We start from the raw sequence: 16,370 nt of genomic DNA, 5'->3' as shown, positions 1-16,370 counted from the left end.
AATTACCAAAAGGTTTCGACTCAGGCATGACTCATAAGTAATCATAGATCAATGACAAGAAAAATTACCAAAAGGTTTCGACTCGGGCATGACTCGTAAGCAATCATAGATCAATGACAAGAAAAATTACCAAAAGGTCTCGACGTTGAGATGACAGAACAAGGACGAAGAAACCCTACCAAAAGATTTCCGATAGGGAATTGTATTTCAAAGGCAATAAAGAGCACTCAAAAGGTCTCCATGCAGACATCACTCAGAAGCAATCATAGAGCAATTGCCGTCAAGAAACGCTTCTTGGAATGGGTGTATACGCTTATTTCACATAACATTGCACTTTAAGAATCATCAAATAACATATCAAATAAATGGCAAAATAACCAAAAACGAATAAAGGCTCTGATATCAATAGCGCTGTTCTCTGGTGACCCCCTAAACATTCACTTATAATGACACATGGATTCTGAAAAACTGTTTTTTCTCGCAATTTTGTCGATATTATGATTATTGGTACACACTAATTGGATATAAGTCGAGGATATTCGGGCCTATTCGCATTTAAATTGATATCCAGTAATTATTTTTACAGGCATTATTCACTCAAATTCTTGAACCTTTTCACGATATGACATACTCGTATATACAAATTCTGGTTATTAAAAATCACCATGGATATTTCTTGGAACTTTAAAAAATTTTATTGATTATGAATACTTCTTTTGACTAATGTCCGATGCGTCAAGTAATTCTTGCCATCAACGATGACGACGCTATACACCTATTTCAAAAACCGTCAGTGAGACTGACGAATGTCGACTGGTAAATGGCAGTTCAACGACCGAAGGGTGGTACCATGGCTCTTATTATTGCTCAACTGTTTGCAGGATAATATGGATCAATCATACGATAATCCATTTAGGCCATCAATGTCTGGCTCTGGCATCGCTGGAGTTCATTTATAACAGGACCGTAGGCACGTGCCCCACAATATTTTCACAAATTGTAAGGAAATGACCAGGGCGTGGCTGTGCCTCCCAATGTTTTCTTAATGTTTATTTGTCGTGCCCCCCCCCCCCCCTCATGCTATGTATAACTTAGTACCTATACCCTTTCGGTCTTGGAGCTGCCATTTCCCATCCGCCGTTTTCACTGGCAAGGTTATTTTAACTTTGTGCATACGTTCGCCTTCGTGTATCGTCAGCGTATTCTCTGACGTTATTCTTGGGTTTCCTGTGGTTGAGGATGTGACGTCACCAAAGTCCTCTTTCTCTAGTTGGCTGCTTCAGCCCCTCTAGCCACAGGAATACCGTAAGGAACACAAGGGAGTATGCTGGTGTATCTTCTTTATCTAGGACAGTCGTCTTCGTGTATAAAGGGCGGTCGATTTATCTAAAGTGGTCGTACCTGTGTATAAAGAGTGGTCGCTTTAACTGAGGCGGTCGTCTTCGTGTATATAGGGCGGTCGCCCTATCTAGGGCGTTCGTGTCTTAGTGTATATAGGGCGGTTGCTTTATCTAGGGCGTTCGTGTCTTCGTGTATATAGGGCGGTCGCTTTATCTAGGGCGTTCGTGTCTTCGTGTATATAGGGCGGTTGCTTCATCTAAGGCGTTCGTGTCTTCGTGTATATAGGGCGGTCGCTTTATCTAAGGCGTTCGTGTCTTCGTGTATTTAGGGCGGTCGCTTTATCTAGGGCGTTCGTGTCTTCGTGTATATAGGGCGGTCGCTTCATCTAAGGCGTTTGTGTCTTCGTGTATATAGGGCGGTCGCTTTATCTAAGGCGTTCGTGTCTTCGTGTATTTAGGGCGGTCGCTTTATCTAGGGCGTTCGTGTCTTCGTGTATTTAGGGCGGTCGCTTTATCTAGGGCGTTCGTGTCTTCGTGTATTTAGGGCGGTCGCTTCATCTAGCTCGGGCTGCTTCAAGAGATGGCCGTGATGTTAGGTGTTTTGATTGGCTTGTCAAGCAGAACCTCTGACAGCTCAATATTTGTTATGCTGACCTGCCGGGCATCCTTTAAAGAGGAAAATAGAAAATGAAATCCAATAAGACTTTATAAGACAATGTAAAGTATGAAAAAGAGAGCGCGCTTTCTTGAGAAAGCAGCGTGCCGATGATGAAGGGCGAAATACTTGCGAGACACCTTGTCATAGCTTGCGGATTTTTAAAGGTATTCGGTCAGCCTTTTTCTCGTTTGTTGTTTACTTTTGCATTATTTGTAGATAAAAATACAAAAATAACAATCCAAACTCATAGCCTCATCTTTATTTTAACAATGTCTTAGGGCTGGTTTCAGGGGCTGATCTAGCTGTTTGCAAAGGGGGGCGGGGGTTGACCCAATCGTCGTTATTTTACTTTCGTAACGATTTTGGAATAAACAGACACAATGGAAACAATACAGAAAAGCAGCCCAAGGGGGTTTAAACCCCCTAACTCCTCCCCCCGTAGATCCGCTACTGGATTTAGACATCACGATTTAGTCGTATACGACTTGCCTGCGACACCTCTACAACTCGAGTCGAAGAGTGTACGATCGGCCTTACGACACCGTGACGGCGTTCGGCTATGAAAGTCGTAGATTGTAATCCAGCGCTAAGACATGTCGTAGGCAGGTCGCATACGACTGAAAAATGCTGTCTAAATCAGAATTGTACGCATGCGTACTGTGATATGCGATTGCTTCACACAAATTTTAGTCCACGCCTGTTAGAGATCTTCCTCCTTAGCATTATCCTCATGTAAAGACCCTGTATCTTATGTTTAATTCACCTTATTTGTCTTGCTTGGAATGCCTATGAGCGATGCTTTGTCGCTTGTCACCGTACTAGGCGTATTAACTGTGCTCTCAGCTTCTTCCTCCTCAAGAGGGTTCACTGTCAGGTTTTTGGATCTCCGCCTAAAAATAAGCGCATTTCATCCATTGCATATGTGATCAGAAAGGCTAGGGGGACGGACGGATAGTCAAAGGGTGAGAAATTGGTTAAGGAGAGGCGAAAACGAGGATAAAAAAGTCTGTCCGCCAAATGCCAAATGCGAGAAAGCATCCAGTTATCAAAGGCTAATTTGGGCAAGCTATTGTCATATTTTCGACCGAAATAGGTAAATGACGTGGAAAACCTTAAGGTGGTTATTTCAAATATTTAGCCAGCATTGTCGTCAGCGCTACGCTCCTGGCCACAAGATAAAGAAAAGGGTGGAATTTTGGGAGGGGGTAAAGCAACATATAATACAACTAACCATTTAACCCTGTACACCACGAAACACACCACCACCAGGAGCAGCACAATGCCCACGCCCGTGAGCACAAATGTCAGCAGACTACCCCTATCGGAAGTGATGTCTGCCTTTCGCTTGCCAGTGTCTCCTGTGATGTTTGGATCGTCGGTCAGCGGCCAAATTTTCAGAATATTTGCTGACGTCATGTCTTCGAGTTCATCCTTGGTACTTTCCGCTATCGCCAGAAGGACATTGCTTGGGATAAATGCTGGAATCGAATAAATGCGCTGTTACCAATAGGCCATTCCAGCTATTAGCATGCGCGCGCACTCGACATGGAAACCTACCTCAACTACCGTCATGCAGCGCACGCTTCGTTTGGTGCACACTTAAAATGGCGCGCGCTGATTCTGGTAGTTGAGGTAGGTTTTTTTTTTATTGTAATGCTTGCACAAGCTTATTGCTGGAATGGCCTATTGTAGTCATTTTTATTTTTCAAATAATAACAGGCTTCCCGCCCTTGTCAGTGAAGTAACTGGAAACAAAGTTGGGTAAACTCAGCTCAAATATCTTTAAGGACTTCCAGTTTAAAGCGATTAGTATCTACACGGATAAAAGACACACTGATATCGCTCTAAACTCGGGTTCTAGGGAAGCACCGCAAACTGAGGTATTTACATCTAAACTAATTCATCATGAAGATAGATCTCATAAGATAATTATTTGCGTGAAACCGTATGTCCCTTTAAGCGTTCATGTTTCTTAACCTCGTTCCCAGTTTCCTTACTGACGAAGTTGGGAAGCCTGTGGTATATTAACCTTGCAAGTTTCTAGCTGTTACTTGGATGGGCACTAGAGCCTGGTCAGCGGACGTTCGCCTGTCAATCACAATCTCTCCTTCGAGCATCGGACTGCACACAAAATAAAGTCATTTATATTAATAATGATTACCAAACAAAGCCCCAAAAAGTGTATTTCAGAAATTTAGATTTTGGTCTAATGTCAATATTTCGTTCAAACTCCTTGTTTGCATAAACCTTTCCTGCTCACTCCGCCTCTCAGAATAACTTTTCCTGTTGCAACCCACATCTTCTAGATATTGCTACAGGCGTCCCATTTTTTCCCTGAGTTTGATTAGCAGGGCTAAACTCACGCAGTTTCCCAGCATCCTATTCGACACGCCATGGCGTCACTGCCACAGTATTCTCGGAGCTTCCTGGTAAACAATCGGCGAACAGCCTCCACCGGGACATCAAATGATTCCACCTGTTGTTAAATGTGAACGTACCTTATTTTAATCATTGACGGATCTAGGAGAGGAAGTGTTTGTAGGAGCTACCCCCCCCCTTCTCCTATGTCAGAAAAGAAATGCTATATCAAGAGATAAACGCTGCACCCCTCCCCCTGTCTTGACACGCACCTTATTTTACTGCTCTTGATCCAGCTGTTTCATTTTGTTTCACAGCTGTTTTATTTTTCCTTCACATGTAGCCGTGCGCGTAAATGTAGGTGGAAATTTCGTATATGACGTAATTCTACTCAAACGAGTCCACCACAGACCACAGACCTATGCTCAACCAGGTCCACTCCCTTTCCTTCCCCTTCCCTCTTCACTCCCTTCCCTTTTCACTCCCTTCCCTCTTCACTCCCTTCCCTCTTCACTCCCTTTCCTTTTCACTCCCTTCCCTCTTCACTTTCTTCCCTCTTTGCTCCCTTTCCTCTTCGCTCCCTTCCCTCTTCACTCCCTTCCCCCTTTGCTCCCTTTCCTTCCCCCTCTTCGCTCCCTTCCCTTCCCCCTCTTCGCGCAATCTGCTCGCCATACTGTGGTGACCGACTGCCGCGGGATCCCTGTGGCATGACAAGCTGCGCGCGCACCTTAGTGCGAGAAAACAAGATGGCGGCGGAGAGTTTTGGAGTGAAACAGCTCAGTTAGAGTTGGGTTGTAAGTTGTTTAGCTTTTTTATCTACATTTATGCCTTAGGAAACCGCTGTTAATCGCAACGCTGTCAGAGTGGTTAGAGCTAAATTAAAGTCGTTATCTTTGGAAACTCAACGCCTGGTTGTTGTTGTTTTTGCCCTCAATGCTTCCACAAGTGGGCCGTGGCGTGCGTGAGTGACACATACTGTATTTACCAGCCTCACCTCTCTAGGCTCCATCTCTATCACGATGGATTGCCATCCAGGTAGGCGGAGCACTATAGACGATGATTGACATATCTTGGTACTTGATGATGCCGTTGCCTTGACAATAGCACTGGACTTGAAATGCTCAACATTTACCGTAGAAACAATTACAGAAGTTGCAGAAGTTTCACTCCCTCCCCCTACAAAGCTATCGAGATGCTGAGATGGGCTAATTTTGTTCATCAATGATGCTGACGGTGAGAGTTGATGCAGTGATGACGTGGATGACGATATTGATGGGCTTAAAGAAGATGACGTCATGGAATATGATGACGTCACATACCCAGAATTCATGGCGCAGGCTGGTTTTATACGAGCTGCCGTCGTTCGCTCATACGGGGCAGTAGCTGGTGTTTCGCGCGTTGTCCACTTTGCATGTATTTGTGTACTTTGTTGCTGGGTAATACTTGGTGTAGGCATAGATGAAAAGCTTCCCATTACCACTGTTGGCATCCCTGAATCAAAACATGATGCGTACATCTTTTGAGTTGTCGGCCAGGGTGTATTTAAAAAAACCTCTAAGCACATCCCCAACCAACAAACACACAGACACCTCCCATATCAAGCGCATATGTAGTGCGGGTGTTTTTTTTTTAATTCGAACATTTTTAGGTAACTTTTGGGTGATCAGTTAGGGTGTGGGGGACCACTTTTGGGTGGTCAGTGGGGTGTGGGGGACCACTTTTGGGTGGTCAGTGGGGTGTGGGGGACCACTTTTGGGCAGTCAAGGGGTAAGAGGTGTGGGGGACCGCTTTTGGGTGGTCAGTAGGGGTGTGGGGGACCACTTTTGGGCAGTCAAGGGGTAAGAGGTGTGGGGGACCGCTTTTGGGTGGTCAGTAGGGGTGTGGGGGACCGCTTTTGGGTGGTCAGTGGGGGTGTGGGGGACCACTTTTGGGTGGTCAGTGGGGTGTGGGGGACCGCTTTTGGGTGGTCAGTAGGGGTGTGGGGGACCGGTTTTGGGCAGTCAAGGTGTAAGAGGTGTGGGGGACCGCTTTTGGGCAGTCAAGGGGTAAGAGGTGTGGGGGACCGCTTTTGGGCAGTCAAGGGGTAAGAGGTGTAGGGTACCGCTTTTGGGTGGTCAGTAGGGGTGTGGGGGACCGCTTTTGGGCAGTCAAGGGGTAAGAGGTGTGGGGGACCGCTTTTGGGCAGTCAAGGGGTAAGAGGTGTGGGGGACCGCTTTTGGGCAGTCAAGGGGTAAGAGGTGTGGGGGACCGCTTTTGGGCAGTAAAGGGATAAGAGGTGTGGGGGACCGTTTTTGGGTGGTCAGTGGGGTGTGGGGGGACCACTTTTGGGTGGTCAGTAAGGGTGTGGGGGACTACTTTTGGGTGGTCAGTAGGGGGGTGGGAGACCGCTTTTGGGTGGTCAGTAGGGGTGTGGGGGACCGTTTTTGGGTGGTCAGTAGGGGTGTGGGGGACCACTTTTGGGTGGTCAGTGTGGTGTGGGGGACCGTTTTTGGGTGGTCAGTGGGGTGTGGGGGGACCACTTTTGGGTGGTCAGTAGGGGGGTGGGAGACCGCTTTTGGGTGGTCAGTAGGGGTGTGGGGGCCTCTTTTGGGTGGTCAGTAGGGGTGTGGGGGACCACTTTTGGGTGGTCAGTGGGGTGTGGGGGGACCACTTTTGGGTGGTCAGTAGGGGTGTGGGGGCCTCTTTTGGGTGGTCAGTAGGGGTGTGGGGGGACCACTTTTGGGTGGTCAGTGGGGTGTGGGGGGACCACTTTTGGGTGGTCAGTAGGGGTGTGGGGGACCGCTTTTGGGTGGTCAGTAGGGGTGTGGGGGACCACTTTTGGGTGGTCAGTGGGGTGTGGGGGGACCACTTTTGGGTGGTCAGTAGGGGTGTGGGGGACCACTTTTGGGTGGTCAGTAGGGGTGTGGGGGACATCGCTTTTGGGTAATAAGGAGGTTTGGGGAGACTGCTGTTTGGCAGTCGAGGGGATGTTTGCTCCCTGTGGTTACGTCTACCCACGCCCGTTGTCTGGTATCATGCTAGTTTTTACTAACCACACAAACCTTCAGTGCAATTGACTCCAGTCCAGCCTTCCAAGCATATTTTTGCTCCTTCATCGTCACACATGTAACGGCCGGATGTATCGTTACGCGGTATGCACCAAACTAGGCATGCGCGGCCATGCCAGCCTTCCCGGCACAATCTGCGGCCGTTAACGTAGTCGCATATGTAGTGGCCTTGGTCGTCGTCACGTGACACGCAGTGCTCGGAGCAGTCTGGTACGAGATAGTTCGCATCGCAGTACAACTAAGGGAGACACTTGGTTTGTTAGGTGAACATTCGAAGAGAGATAGAGACAGACAGACAGACAGACAGACAGACAGACAGACGGACGGACGGACGGACGGACGGACGGACGGACGGACGGACGGACGGACGGACGGACGGACAGACAGACAGACAGACAGACAGACAGACGGACGGACGGACGGACGGACGGACGGACAGACAGACAGACAGACAGACAGACAGACAGACGGACGGACGGACGGACGGACGGACAGACAGACAGACAGACAGACAGACAGACAGACAAACAGACAAACAGACGGACGGACGGACAGACAGACAGACAGACAGACAGACAGACAGACAGACAGACGGACGGACGGACGGACGGACGGACGGACAGACAGGCAGGCAGACAGACAGACAGACAGACAGACAGACAGACGGACGGACAGACAGACAGACAGACAGACAGACAGACGGACAGACAGACAGACAGACAGACAGACAGACAGACAGACAGACAGACAGACAGACGGACAGCACAGTTCATGAGGCAAACAGACAATCAAACTGGAAGGAATACAAAGTTAGAAGACAAATATGGACAGCCAGCCACAAGCATATGTCATACCTTAGCCTCAATGTTGAGGTGTGATTGTCTGCCGGTCATCCTGTGTTGTTGCCTGCGCGCAGAGGCCTGGGACGGGGACACAGGACCACTAAGCATGAGTTGGTACTGGTCTACGAAGTCATTGTTTCCACCGATGATGTTCTTGCCATCGTCATCCCATACTTCAACACTCAGCTTCACGCCCTGAAGATGAGGGGATATAGCGCACCCTAAAAATGAGGGGATATACCACACCCTAAAGATGAGGGGATATACCACACCCTGAAGATGAGGGGAGATACCACCCTGAAGATGAGGGTAGATAACACCCTGAAGATGAGGGGAGATAAGACACCCTGAAGATGAGGGGATATACCACACCCTAATAATAAGGGATATACCACACCCTTAAACTGAGGGGATATACCACACCCTGAAGATGAGGGGAGATACCACCCTGAAGATGAGGGGAGATAACACCCTGAAGATGAGGGGAGATAACGCCCTGAAGATGAGGGGAGGTACCACACCCTGAAGATGAGGGGATATACCACACCCTAATAATGAGGGGATATACCACACCCTGAAGATGAGGGGAGATAACACCCTTAAGGTGATGATACTCATTATTTGATTGATTATAATAATGATACTCATTGATTGGTTGATTATAATGATGATTCTCAATGATTGGTTGATTATATTTACAAACCTTCCATCTGCTAAAGCTGAAAACAAAAGGATTCGATATCCCTGCTCCTAGACTCCCCCCGAATGAGATGCTGTCGGACCCCCAAACTTGCGTGATACGCTTGTATTCAGTGCACTTGTCGCTTGAATCAGGGGGGGCAAGGCAGAGTATGAAGTAGTTGTCGCACGAGTCGATGCACCAGTTGGCATTATCACAGCAACTTCCGTCGTAGAGGTAGGAGTTTGGGTTTCTGTAGGATACAAGTCTGATGGAGAGTTTCCCAGAGCCCTGACATACCTACGGAGAGAAAGCGTGAGGTCTTATTGATAAGAGCTTTCAGAGGTTACAGGGGGGGCATAGCCGTCAGAGGCGTACGCAGCCTTTAGGCCTGCAGTCACTGGACTGCAAAAAAATTGGCGATCCTATTTGCATAAGGGAGGAAAAATCAATTGTTTACTTATTCATTTTTATGTACATATTTTTATATATACGATGAGAATTAAAACTATAATTTTCATGGTAGTCTACAGATGATTTCCAAACATATTGATATGTCGTTCAGTGCCACGCGACGACTGAAGTCGAAGATCGAGGATGACAGAGGATCGTGTAATATTCTCAAAAGTCTGAAGCATTGACGCCAATTTCAAACCCGAAAGCGGGAGCTATGAAATCTTCACGGGGATGCGGAGTGAAAAGCCACGCCCTCATTCAGCTTCTGAATGCTTTGACTGTAACTTGTTAAAATCCTGCGTACGTCCCTGGCCGTAGCAGGCCTCGAATTATCGGGGGAGGGACACAATACAGAAACTTTAAGAAAACAATTGGGGCATAGCCACGTCCCTACTGGTCATTTCCTTATATATTTTCAAAATATTTTTTTTTGGGGGGGGGGACGTGCCCCCAGTGCCCCACCCCTGGGTTACCGTTCAAGGAAGGGGTGGGGAGGAGATGGCAATACATTTAGTTGGCTGTAAGTAAATTTCTGGGCAAAGGAATCACGAAAGGCAATGGTTCTAGTGAAGATAAAAAGGGGGCCAAGGTCGATGATTGGGAATAATGATGATGACTAAATGATTGTTATGGTTATGGTGAAAATTGTGATTATGATGACGATTAGATGATGATGATGATGACTAAATGATAGTTATGGTAATGGTGAATATTGTGATTATGATGACTATTAGATGATGATGATGATGACTAAATGATAGTTATGGTTATGGTGAAAATTGTGATTATGATGACGATTAGATGATGATGATGATGACTAAATGATAGTTATGGTCATGGTGAAAATTGTGATTATGATGACGATTAGATGATGATGACTAAATGATAGTTATGGTCATGGTGAAAATTGTGATTATGATGACGATTAGATGATGATGATGATCCAATGATGGTTGTGGTTATGGTGAAAATTGTGATGATGATGACTATTAGATGATGATGATGACTAAATGATGGTTGTGTTTATGGTGAAAATTGTGATGATGATGACGATTAGATGATGATGATCCAATGATGGTTGTGGTTATGGTGAAAATTGTGATTCTTATGACGATTAGATGATGATGATGGTCCAATGATGGTTGTGGCTATGGTGAAAATTGTGAATATGATGACGGTTAAATGATGATGATGATTATTAAATGATAGTTGTGGTTATGGTGAAAATTGTGATTATGATGACGTTTAAATGATGATGATGATCCAATGATGGTTGTGGCTATGTTGAAAATTGTGATAATGATGACGTTTAAATGATGATGATGATCCAATGATGGTTGTGGTTATGAAGAAATTATGATGATGGTGGAGGAAAAGTGATGATGATGGATGACGATACAGGCCCTGACCACCCCCGAAAGAACAAAGAAGGATTTTTAAAGCCTTTGCAGTCTCCACGGGACGTTTATCACCAGAGTGATCTAGCTTATGCTTAATAGTTTTGTCTACAAATAGCACGTCTATTGAGAACCGAAAGTGGACCTTCGGCCGTTGTGGGGGGTGCGTTCACACCCCCTGCACCCCCTCCCATCCCACCCCTGGGTACGGATCTGCGATAATAAAGATAAAGTTGATGGTGGTGATGATGAAGACAATGATGTAGATATCTTTGACTTGACGGTAGTGGCCAAAAACATTTGTTACTTATTTTATACGCACCCGAGATTATAAAGTTTCATAACAAACATTTATGAAAAAAAATGTAAATTTATGAAAACAAGCTAAACATTCGATACAAGCCACGTTGTCTGACATGGCGTTGCTACACTAAGAACCGCGATGTTTCTTCTCAAACTTTGTCATTGTTCAGTCAACACTATAATATTCAGTCATTAATTATTACTAACTTCATTAAAGCAATGAAGCAACGGAAATAACTTTCCTCTTCAATATCCTCTCACGCAATCATAAAAAATGCTTTTTTTAACAAAGCTCATACTTGCGCATAGTTGAATTATGTTTTGAAAGTTGTATACACCTGTGTGACATCAGTGTTGCTAAGTTTTTTCATCTTTTCTGTTTAGTTTGTATTGGACATCTCGACAGATGCTAAGAGCACTCGATACTCTGTTACCATTTTGTACCCGCAGGGCTTTGCATTTTACAATATTTCAAGACACATCACGCGAGAGTGAAAAAATATTTGATAGGTTGAATGCACTAATACATAATCGATAAGTATCCTCGAAAATTTTCTTTTTTATTTTATTTTATTATATTTTATCATCTCGAGACAAAGCAAAGGATGTAAATACACTTGCGAAAGATGATAATCCCCTTAATCTATTATGCTTACAAAATTAGTTAGGTATGCTCAGTTGCAACTGGAATCTTTGGTTTAAACTTACCACAAATCTAGAATATGTGACCGCGGCAATTAGATAAGTTGTAAATGTACATGATAGTACATAGCAAGTACATAGCGGTACATAGTAGTACATAGCAGTACATGGTCGTACATGGTCATGTTAGCTCTAGGGTATTGTTACAGGCGAGGTTGCCCCATTCATTCACAACATGACGTTCCTAAATCAACCTAACGAGATGCTGTAATAATAGCATTTTAAACTACTTTGATAGTAATCGCGAGGAAGTGAGTGGCTTGGGCTATACTATAAAAAAAGCCAGTCTTCAAGATAGCGATCTGGAACACATGAAACTATTTTTCTGTTTACGTTAGGGAATATCCCCCCCCCCCCTACTCCCCTCAGTCTGATCTTGAAAATTCTAGGTTCTTATATGCGAGTGTTCACTTCTCCGCCGTTGTTTTGCATGTGATGACATAGACTTGTTGTAAAATCATTAAAGTATGTGTTGCACTTTGTTCAGTTTTTTCTTAGTTTTAATTCGTCACATACCTGGAAGTCTTACATGCGATACGCTCGCTCATCTATCTCAAGCTCGTCTCGCTAATCCGAGTTATTGCTTTTTGATGAGTGAGTAATGGATTCCGCTGTGCTTGATTTCCTTTTCATGGCATTGAATGTGTCTCTTGCATTAGCCACCCAGCGTGGGATATTGCTAGTATATGGTACAAGCTTCGTGTGCAGACAAACTATGGTGTCATGAATATGAACACATTTCCGTTTTGTTAAACTCCTATATGTATAATTTTCTACTTTGACTCGTCTTTTTATTTATTTACTTTTTACTTTCTTCTCAACAGCAGTGTAACCTCAACAGCATATCCATCGTTTCTGCGTGCTTTTTTAGATCCCAGATGGATTTAAGATGTGGTTTAATAAAGCAGTTCACTATCGATGAAGTTCATCTAAGGCAGACCGGCTATGCCATGCTAATGACTCGTAACAAGACAAAACGGCCCGCCCATATGGTCGCCAATCTGCACGGGTGAAAAGACTGTGGAAGCGTTCCGTCACTGGCCCGGTTGTGTATAACTAATCTACTTTTAAAATTCACTTTTTTATGGACGTTTCTTGTCTGTTTTTCTGATCACCGGTCAAAGAAGTAGCTCCCTGCAGAATGGAGCTTTCAAAGCTTTCTCAAAGAAACCTTAAAATATTCATCCACGAGGAAACACTATGTAAACCTATTGAAAGTATCTCGCAGGCGCGTACCCAGGATTGGCTGGGGGTGGGGGGTGGTAGTGGGCTGTGCGCAGTCATAGGCATCGAATTAACTGCTTAAATAGATGCTTCGTGTGACTTGTGCCGGGAACGTAAAATAGCGGCGTCATTGACGTGCTTTTAAGCGTAACCAGGGCTCGAACAGGGCCGCAAATTCTGACAAGGGCAGGCACCCCCCACAACGGCCAAAGGTCCACTTTCGGTCCTGAATAGACGTGCTATAAAGCATGAGCTAGATCACTCTGGTATGTAGCCAAATACGCGTCTGGTGGAAATGCTGCAAAGGCATAAAAAATCCCTTTGTTCTTTCGGGGGGTGGAAAGATTTTTATCTGAAAAATGACCCCCTCCCCCCCGGAAAATTAGGTCCACTTTTTCGGATTCCGCACCGCCCCAAGAAAAATCCTGGGTACGGGCCTGAAGGGGAACCGAAATTATCTATACATTTATTCCTTACTTTGTGGTTAAAAGAAATATAAAAACAAAGGCAGTTTGGAAGAAGCTAATACGTTTGGCCGAAATCCGATGACGGGCTCCCCATGGTGTTAAGCTTGGAGAGCATGGTGAACTGCTTTTTGTACGGGTTATGTACACAACGCAAGATCCGGAAGCACCCCTACGACCGATACCCACCTAGACTAAACTAACCCAAGAATCAGCCGCTATAGGATAAGGCAAGTATTTCGCAACTTAATCAAGGGGGGAAGGGAATTGACATATCATAATTCACGGTGTAAAATCCTTAGAATGCGTAGCGAGCGCAAAGGGCTGAGCAAAATGAGGGATAAACCCCGATTGCCTTGAGAGAAGGATGAAGTGCTCCTCGTCTCCGCCTCTCTTCTTTTCAAACCCTTTAGACTTGATACGCAGGCTATAGGATCCTAAGAATGAATGCATTCTCACACTGTATTTTACTAGATGGGAAAAAATGGCGGCTGACATATGCTCTTTCGAGTTCTTTTTGCTTTTACAATAGTAACTCTAAATTCTTATGGTTTACATAGATACCCCCCGTGAAAAACAAGGACGAACTGATTCACATTTAACTCCATATCAATATCAAAACTAGCGAATCAAGGCGACTTGACCTGTGAGTAGTTATGGTTTGCAATTCTTTTTCAAGTTGTATAGGGGAGATCCCCTGGAATGTTATCGTTTTTCACCAAAAAGGAACTAGACTTTTTCGTTTTGTACAAATTAAGAAGCACATCACTTACCACTGTACCTTTAAATTAAAATTGCAAATAATAGGAGGTCAATAAATCGGAGCAGAAGAGGTACTTAGAAGGAGAGAAAGATGGGAGTTCAAGAGTTTATCGAGTGTTTTTATATAATGGACAGATACGTGAGCTAGAACAAAACCGACATTCTATATAGAATAACATTACAATATGAAAAAAATAAAATAAATACAGATCACTTAATCAAAACCGCACCTTACTGTTATAACAAAAACGGTGATATAATAAACTTCCATGTTTTTTTTAGTAAGTAAAGTTCATACATTATTAGACAACCTATTTAATCCTTCTCTACCTCCTTATCAAATGGGCTGCTTTGACTGGCTCATCCTGGAGTAGAGGGAAAACGCCATTTGAGTACCGATATGAATACTGAAAGTTATTTCTTATAACCTTTCATATTTCTAGCAACCCCTTTTGAATGGACGGGCTTGATTGGTTCACCTTTTGGAGTAGTCTTTTGTCTTGAGTACTAAAACAACGCCATTTTAAAAACAGCGATGAGTTACTTCGATAGAACCACTGGGCTGAAACCTCGACGAAATTATGAAAACATGTTTCTAACGCTACCGTTCTGAAGAAAAAAAAAAAGAAAAAAGACTGGTCTTCCCAAAGGTAAGACTGCTAAAGCTGTTGAATTACTGTTGAACTAAAGTCGATTTTGTTTAGACACTGTTGTATCAATAGCAAGCGCAAACCTATCCCAGAGCCTCGAACGCGTACCAGTTACTGATAAGCCGAGCTGAGGAAACTCGAAGTTTAAGGCTTTTGAACCAGGGCTCCCTATTTTTTCATACGATCCTCTTTCGTAAGAAAGTTAGCATGAGATTTCACCAAATTCTAAGAACATATCGAGGCTTAGATATCAGCACAATATATTTTAGTTGAAGGGACGCGCTCTAAACATCCTCAATCAAATTGGGTTCGTATTAGCTACTTAAAATGCTATTGTTATTTGTTTTGTGTAGTTCACCTTTAAATCCTTAATTGGTTTAATAATCTTTTATATGCAATAGCTGGTGTGCTTATCTCAGGCTGGGATGTCACTGAAATCTAAAAACATCCAGCCTTATAATGCTCCCAAAATAAGAACAGCTCTGAGCCTAAACTAAAAATCATACGTTTTTCTTAGAAAAAAGTAACATCCGAGACGAGCAGTTACAGAAAGCTCTGAGCAAGATGGAAACTTCTATAGGGTAGTAAACGGAATAAAATGTTTCACGGACATTGAGAATACATATTTTCCCAATTCCTAACTCAAACTTTAACTCCGTCCGTAATTATGCAATCAAAATTGCCCTTCCATCATGCATAAAAATTTTAAATATGTAAATTAGTATCTAGTATAGTAATTTCCACTGTTTCATACTGTTTCGTTGTTGCCCTGGCTATCTGACGATTGTGCCTTTCTTCTTCGATAATGTTTCTATCGGAACTACTATTACACGAAAGATTGAGCATAAAAGCAAACCCAAGGATAAAAAACCCACGACCAAAGCGGTCGTCAAAAATTATTGTCTAGTTAATAATGATAAATAAATGGTGTACTCACCGTTATTTGATAGGCCAAGAGAACGATTGAAGCGAAAACAGTCGCAGAGCAAAAACCAACCATTTCTTTAGCGCAGCACTGGAGTAGAAACAACCTACCAGTACCCTAATAAATGTATCCTTAAGTTTATCCTATGTTCTAAGAAGTTATATAATCAATGGTCGATTTTCTATGACGACTTTAACCTCTAGTGGGTTTATTTTGAAAATTCGGGGCGTCCAATCGCGTGTGAAAAGAGCTCGTCAAAACGCGATCCGAACAAGAGGTTGTATAGCCAAAGGGTAAGCGATCGCACATGACGCGCACACTTTCCGCAGGCGTGGCGGGAAAATGATAGCGCACGCTGACGGACGCGGATCTCCCGCCAATTTGATCACACGCTGTGACGCTTCCGGCTAAAATCACATCAAAGGTTAAGTTACATTTTTTTTTCTTTTACGACGTTTGTTCGACGAAAATTCTTATTAAGGCCAAGTACCAAGATTAAAATTGTGCTCATAGTAATCATTAGTTCCATTCTCTTCCTAATAATTCATTGGGTATTATATTCT

The 16,370-nt window shown here is 44.0% G+C and overlaps 2 protein-coding genes across 2 annotated transcripts in view; one reads left to right on the top strand and one right to left on the bottom strand.

Annotated features, from left to right (window-relative positions):
• Positions 1 to 406, top strand: part of LOC5518048 (nucleoprotein TPR) — a 3,928-nt gene extending 3,522 nt beyond the window's left edge. Inside the window, exon 3 of the mRNA XM_048721121.1 lies at positions 1 to 406. This exon is cut by the window's left edge and continues 880 nt beyond it. The gene's annotated coding sequence lies outside the window, so the exon portion shown is untranslated.
• Positions 407 to 458: 52 nt separating this feature from the next.
• On the bottom strand, positions 459 to 16,085 carry LOC116601640. The gene is made up of 10 exons (XM_048721122.1): positions 15,820 to 16,085; positions 8,949 to 9,224; positions 8,258 to 8,440; positions 7,398 to 7,641; positions 5,351 to 5,847; positions 4,362 to 4,474; positions 4,028 to 4,119; positions 3,230 to 3,476; positions 2,762 to 2,888; positions 459 to 2,006 (listed from the first exon to the last, which is right to left on the bottom strand). Exons 1-10 carry the CDS (start codon positions 15,880 to 15,882, stop codon positions 1,914 to 1,916), a joined length of 1,935 nt encoding a protein of 644 aa, XP_048577079.1. The 5' UTR covers positions 15,883 to 16,085; the 3' UTR covers positions 459 to 1,913.
• Between the last annotated feature and the right edge of the window lie 285 nt (positions 16,086 to 16,370).

The sequence above is a fragment of the Nematostella vectensis genome, chromosome 13, assembly GCF_932526225.1.
Source record: "Nematostella vectensis chromosome 13, jaNemVect1.1, whole genome shotgun sequence".
Lineage (NCBI taxonomy): Eukaryota > Metazoa > Cnidaria > Anthozoa > Actiniaria > Edwardsiidae > Nematostella > Nematostella vectensis.
This window is presented reverse-complemented; position numbering and strand designations above follow the sequence as displayed.

Bases quoted from the DNA above. Each gene is read 5' to 3' on its own strand.
- LOC116601640 (XM_048721122.1), bottom strand. From the start codon at position 15,882: ATGGTTGGTTTTTGCTCTGCGACTGTTTTCGCTTCAATCGTTCTCTTG. The intron at 8,441-8,948 runs GTTTGTAAATAT...CCTCATCTTCAG, and splicing joins TCAGCTTTAGCAGATGGAAG to GGCGTGAAGCTGAGTGTTGA. The intron at 2,889-3,229 runs GTTAGTTGTATT...GCTTATTTTTAG, and splicing joins GTGGTGTACAGGGTTAAATG to GCGGAGATCCAAAAACCTGA.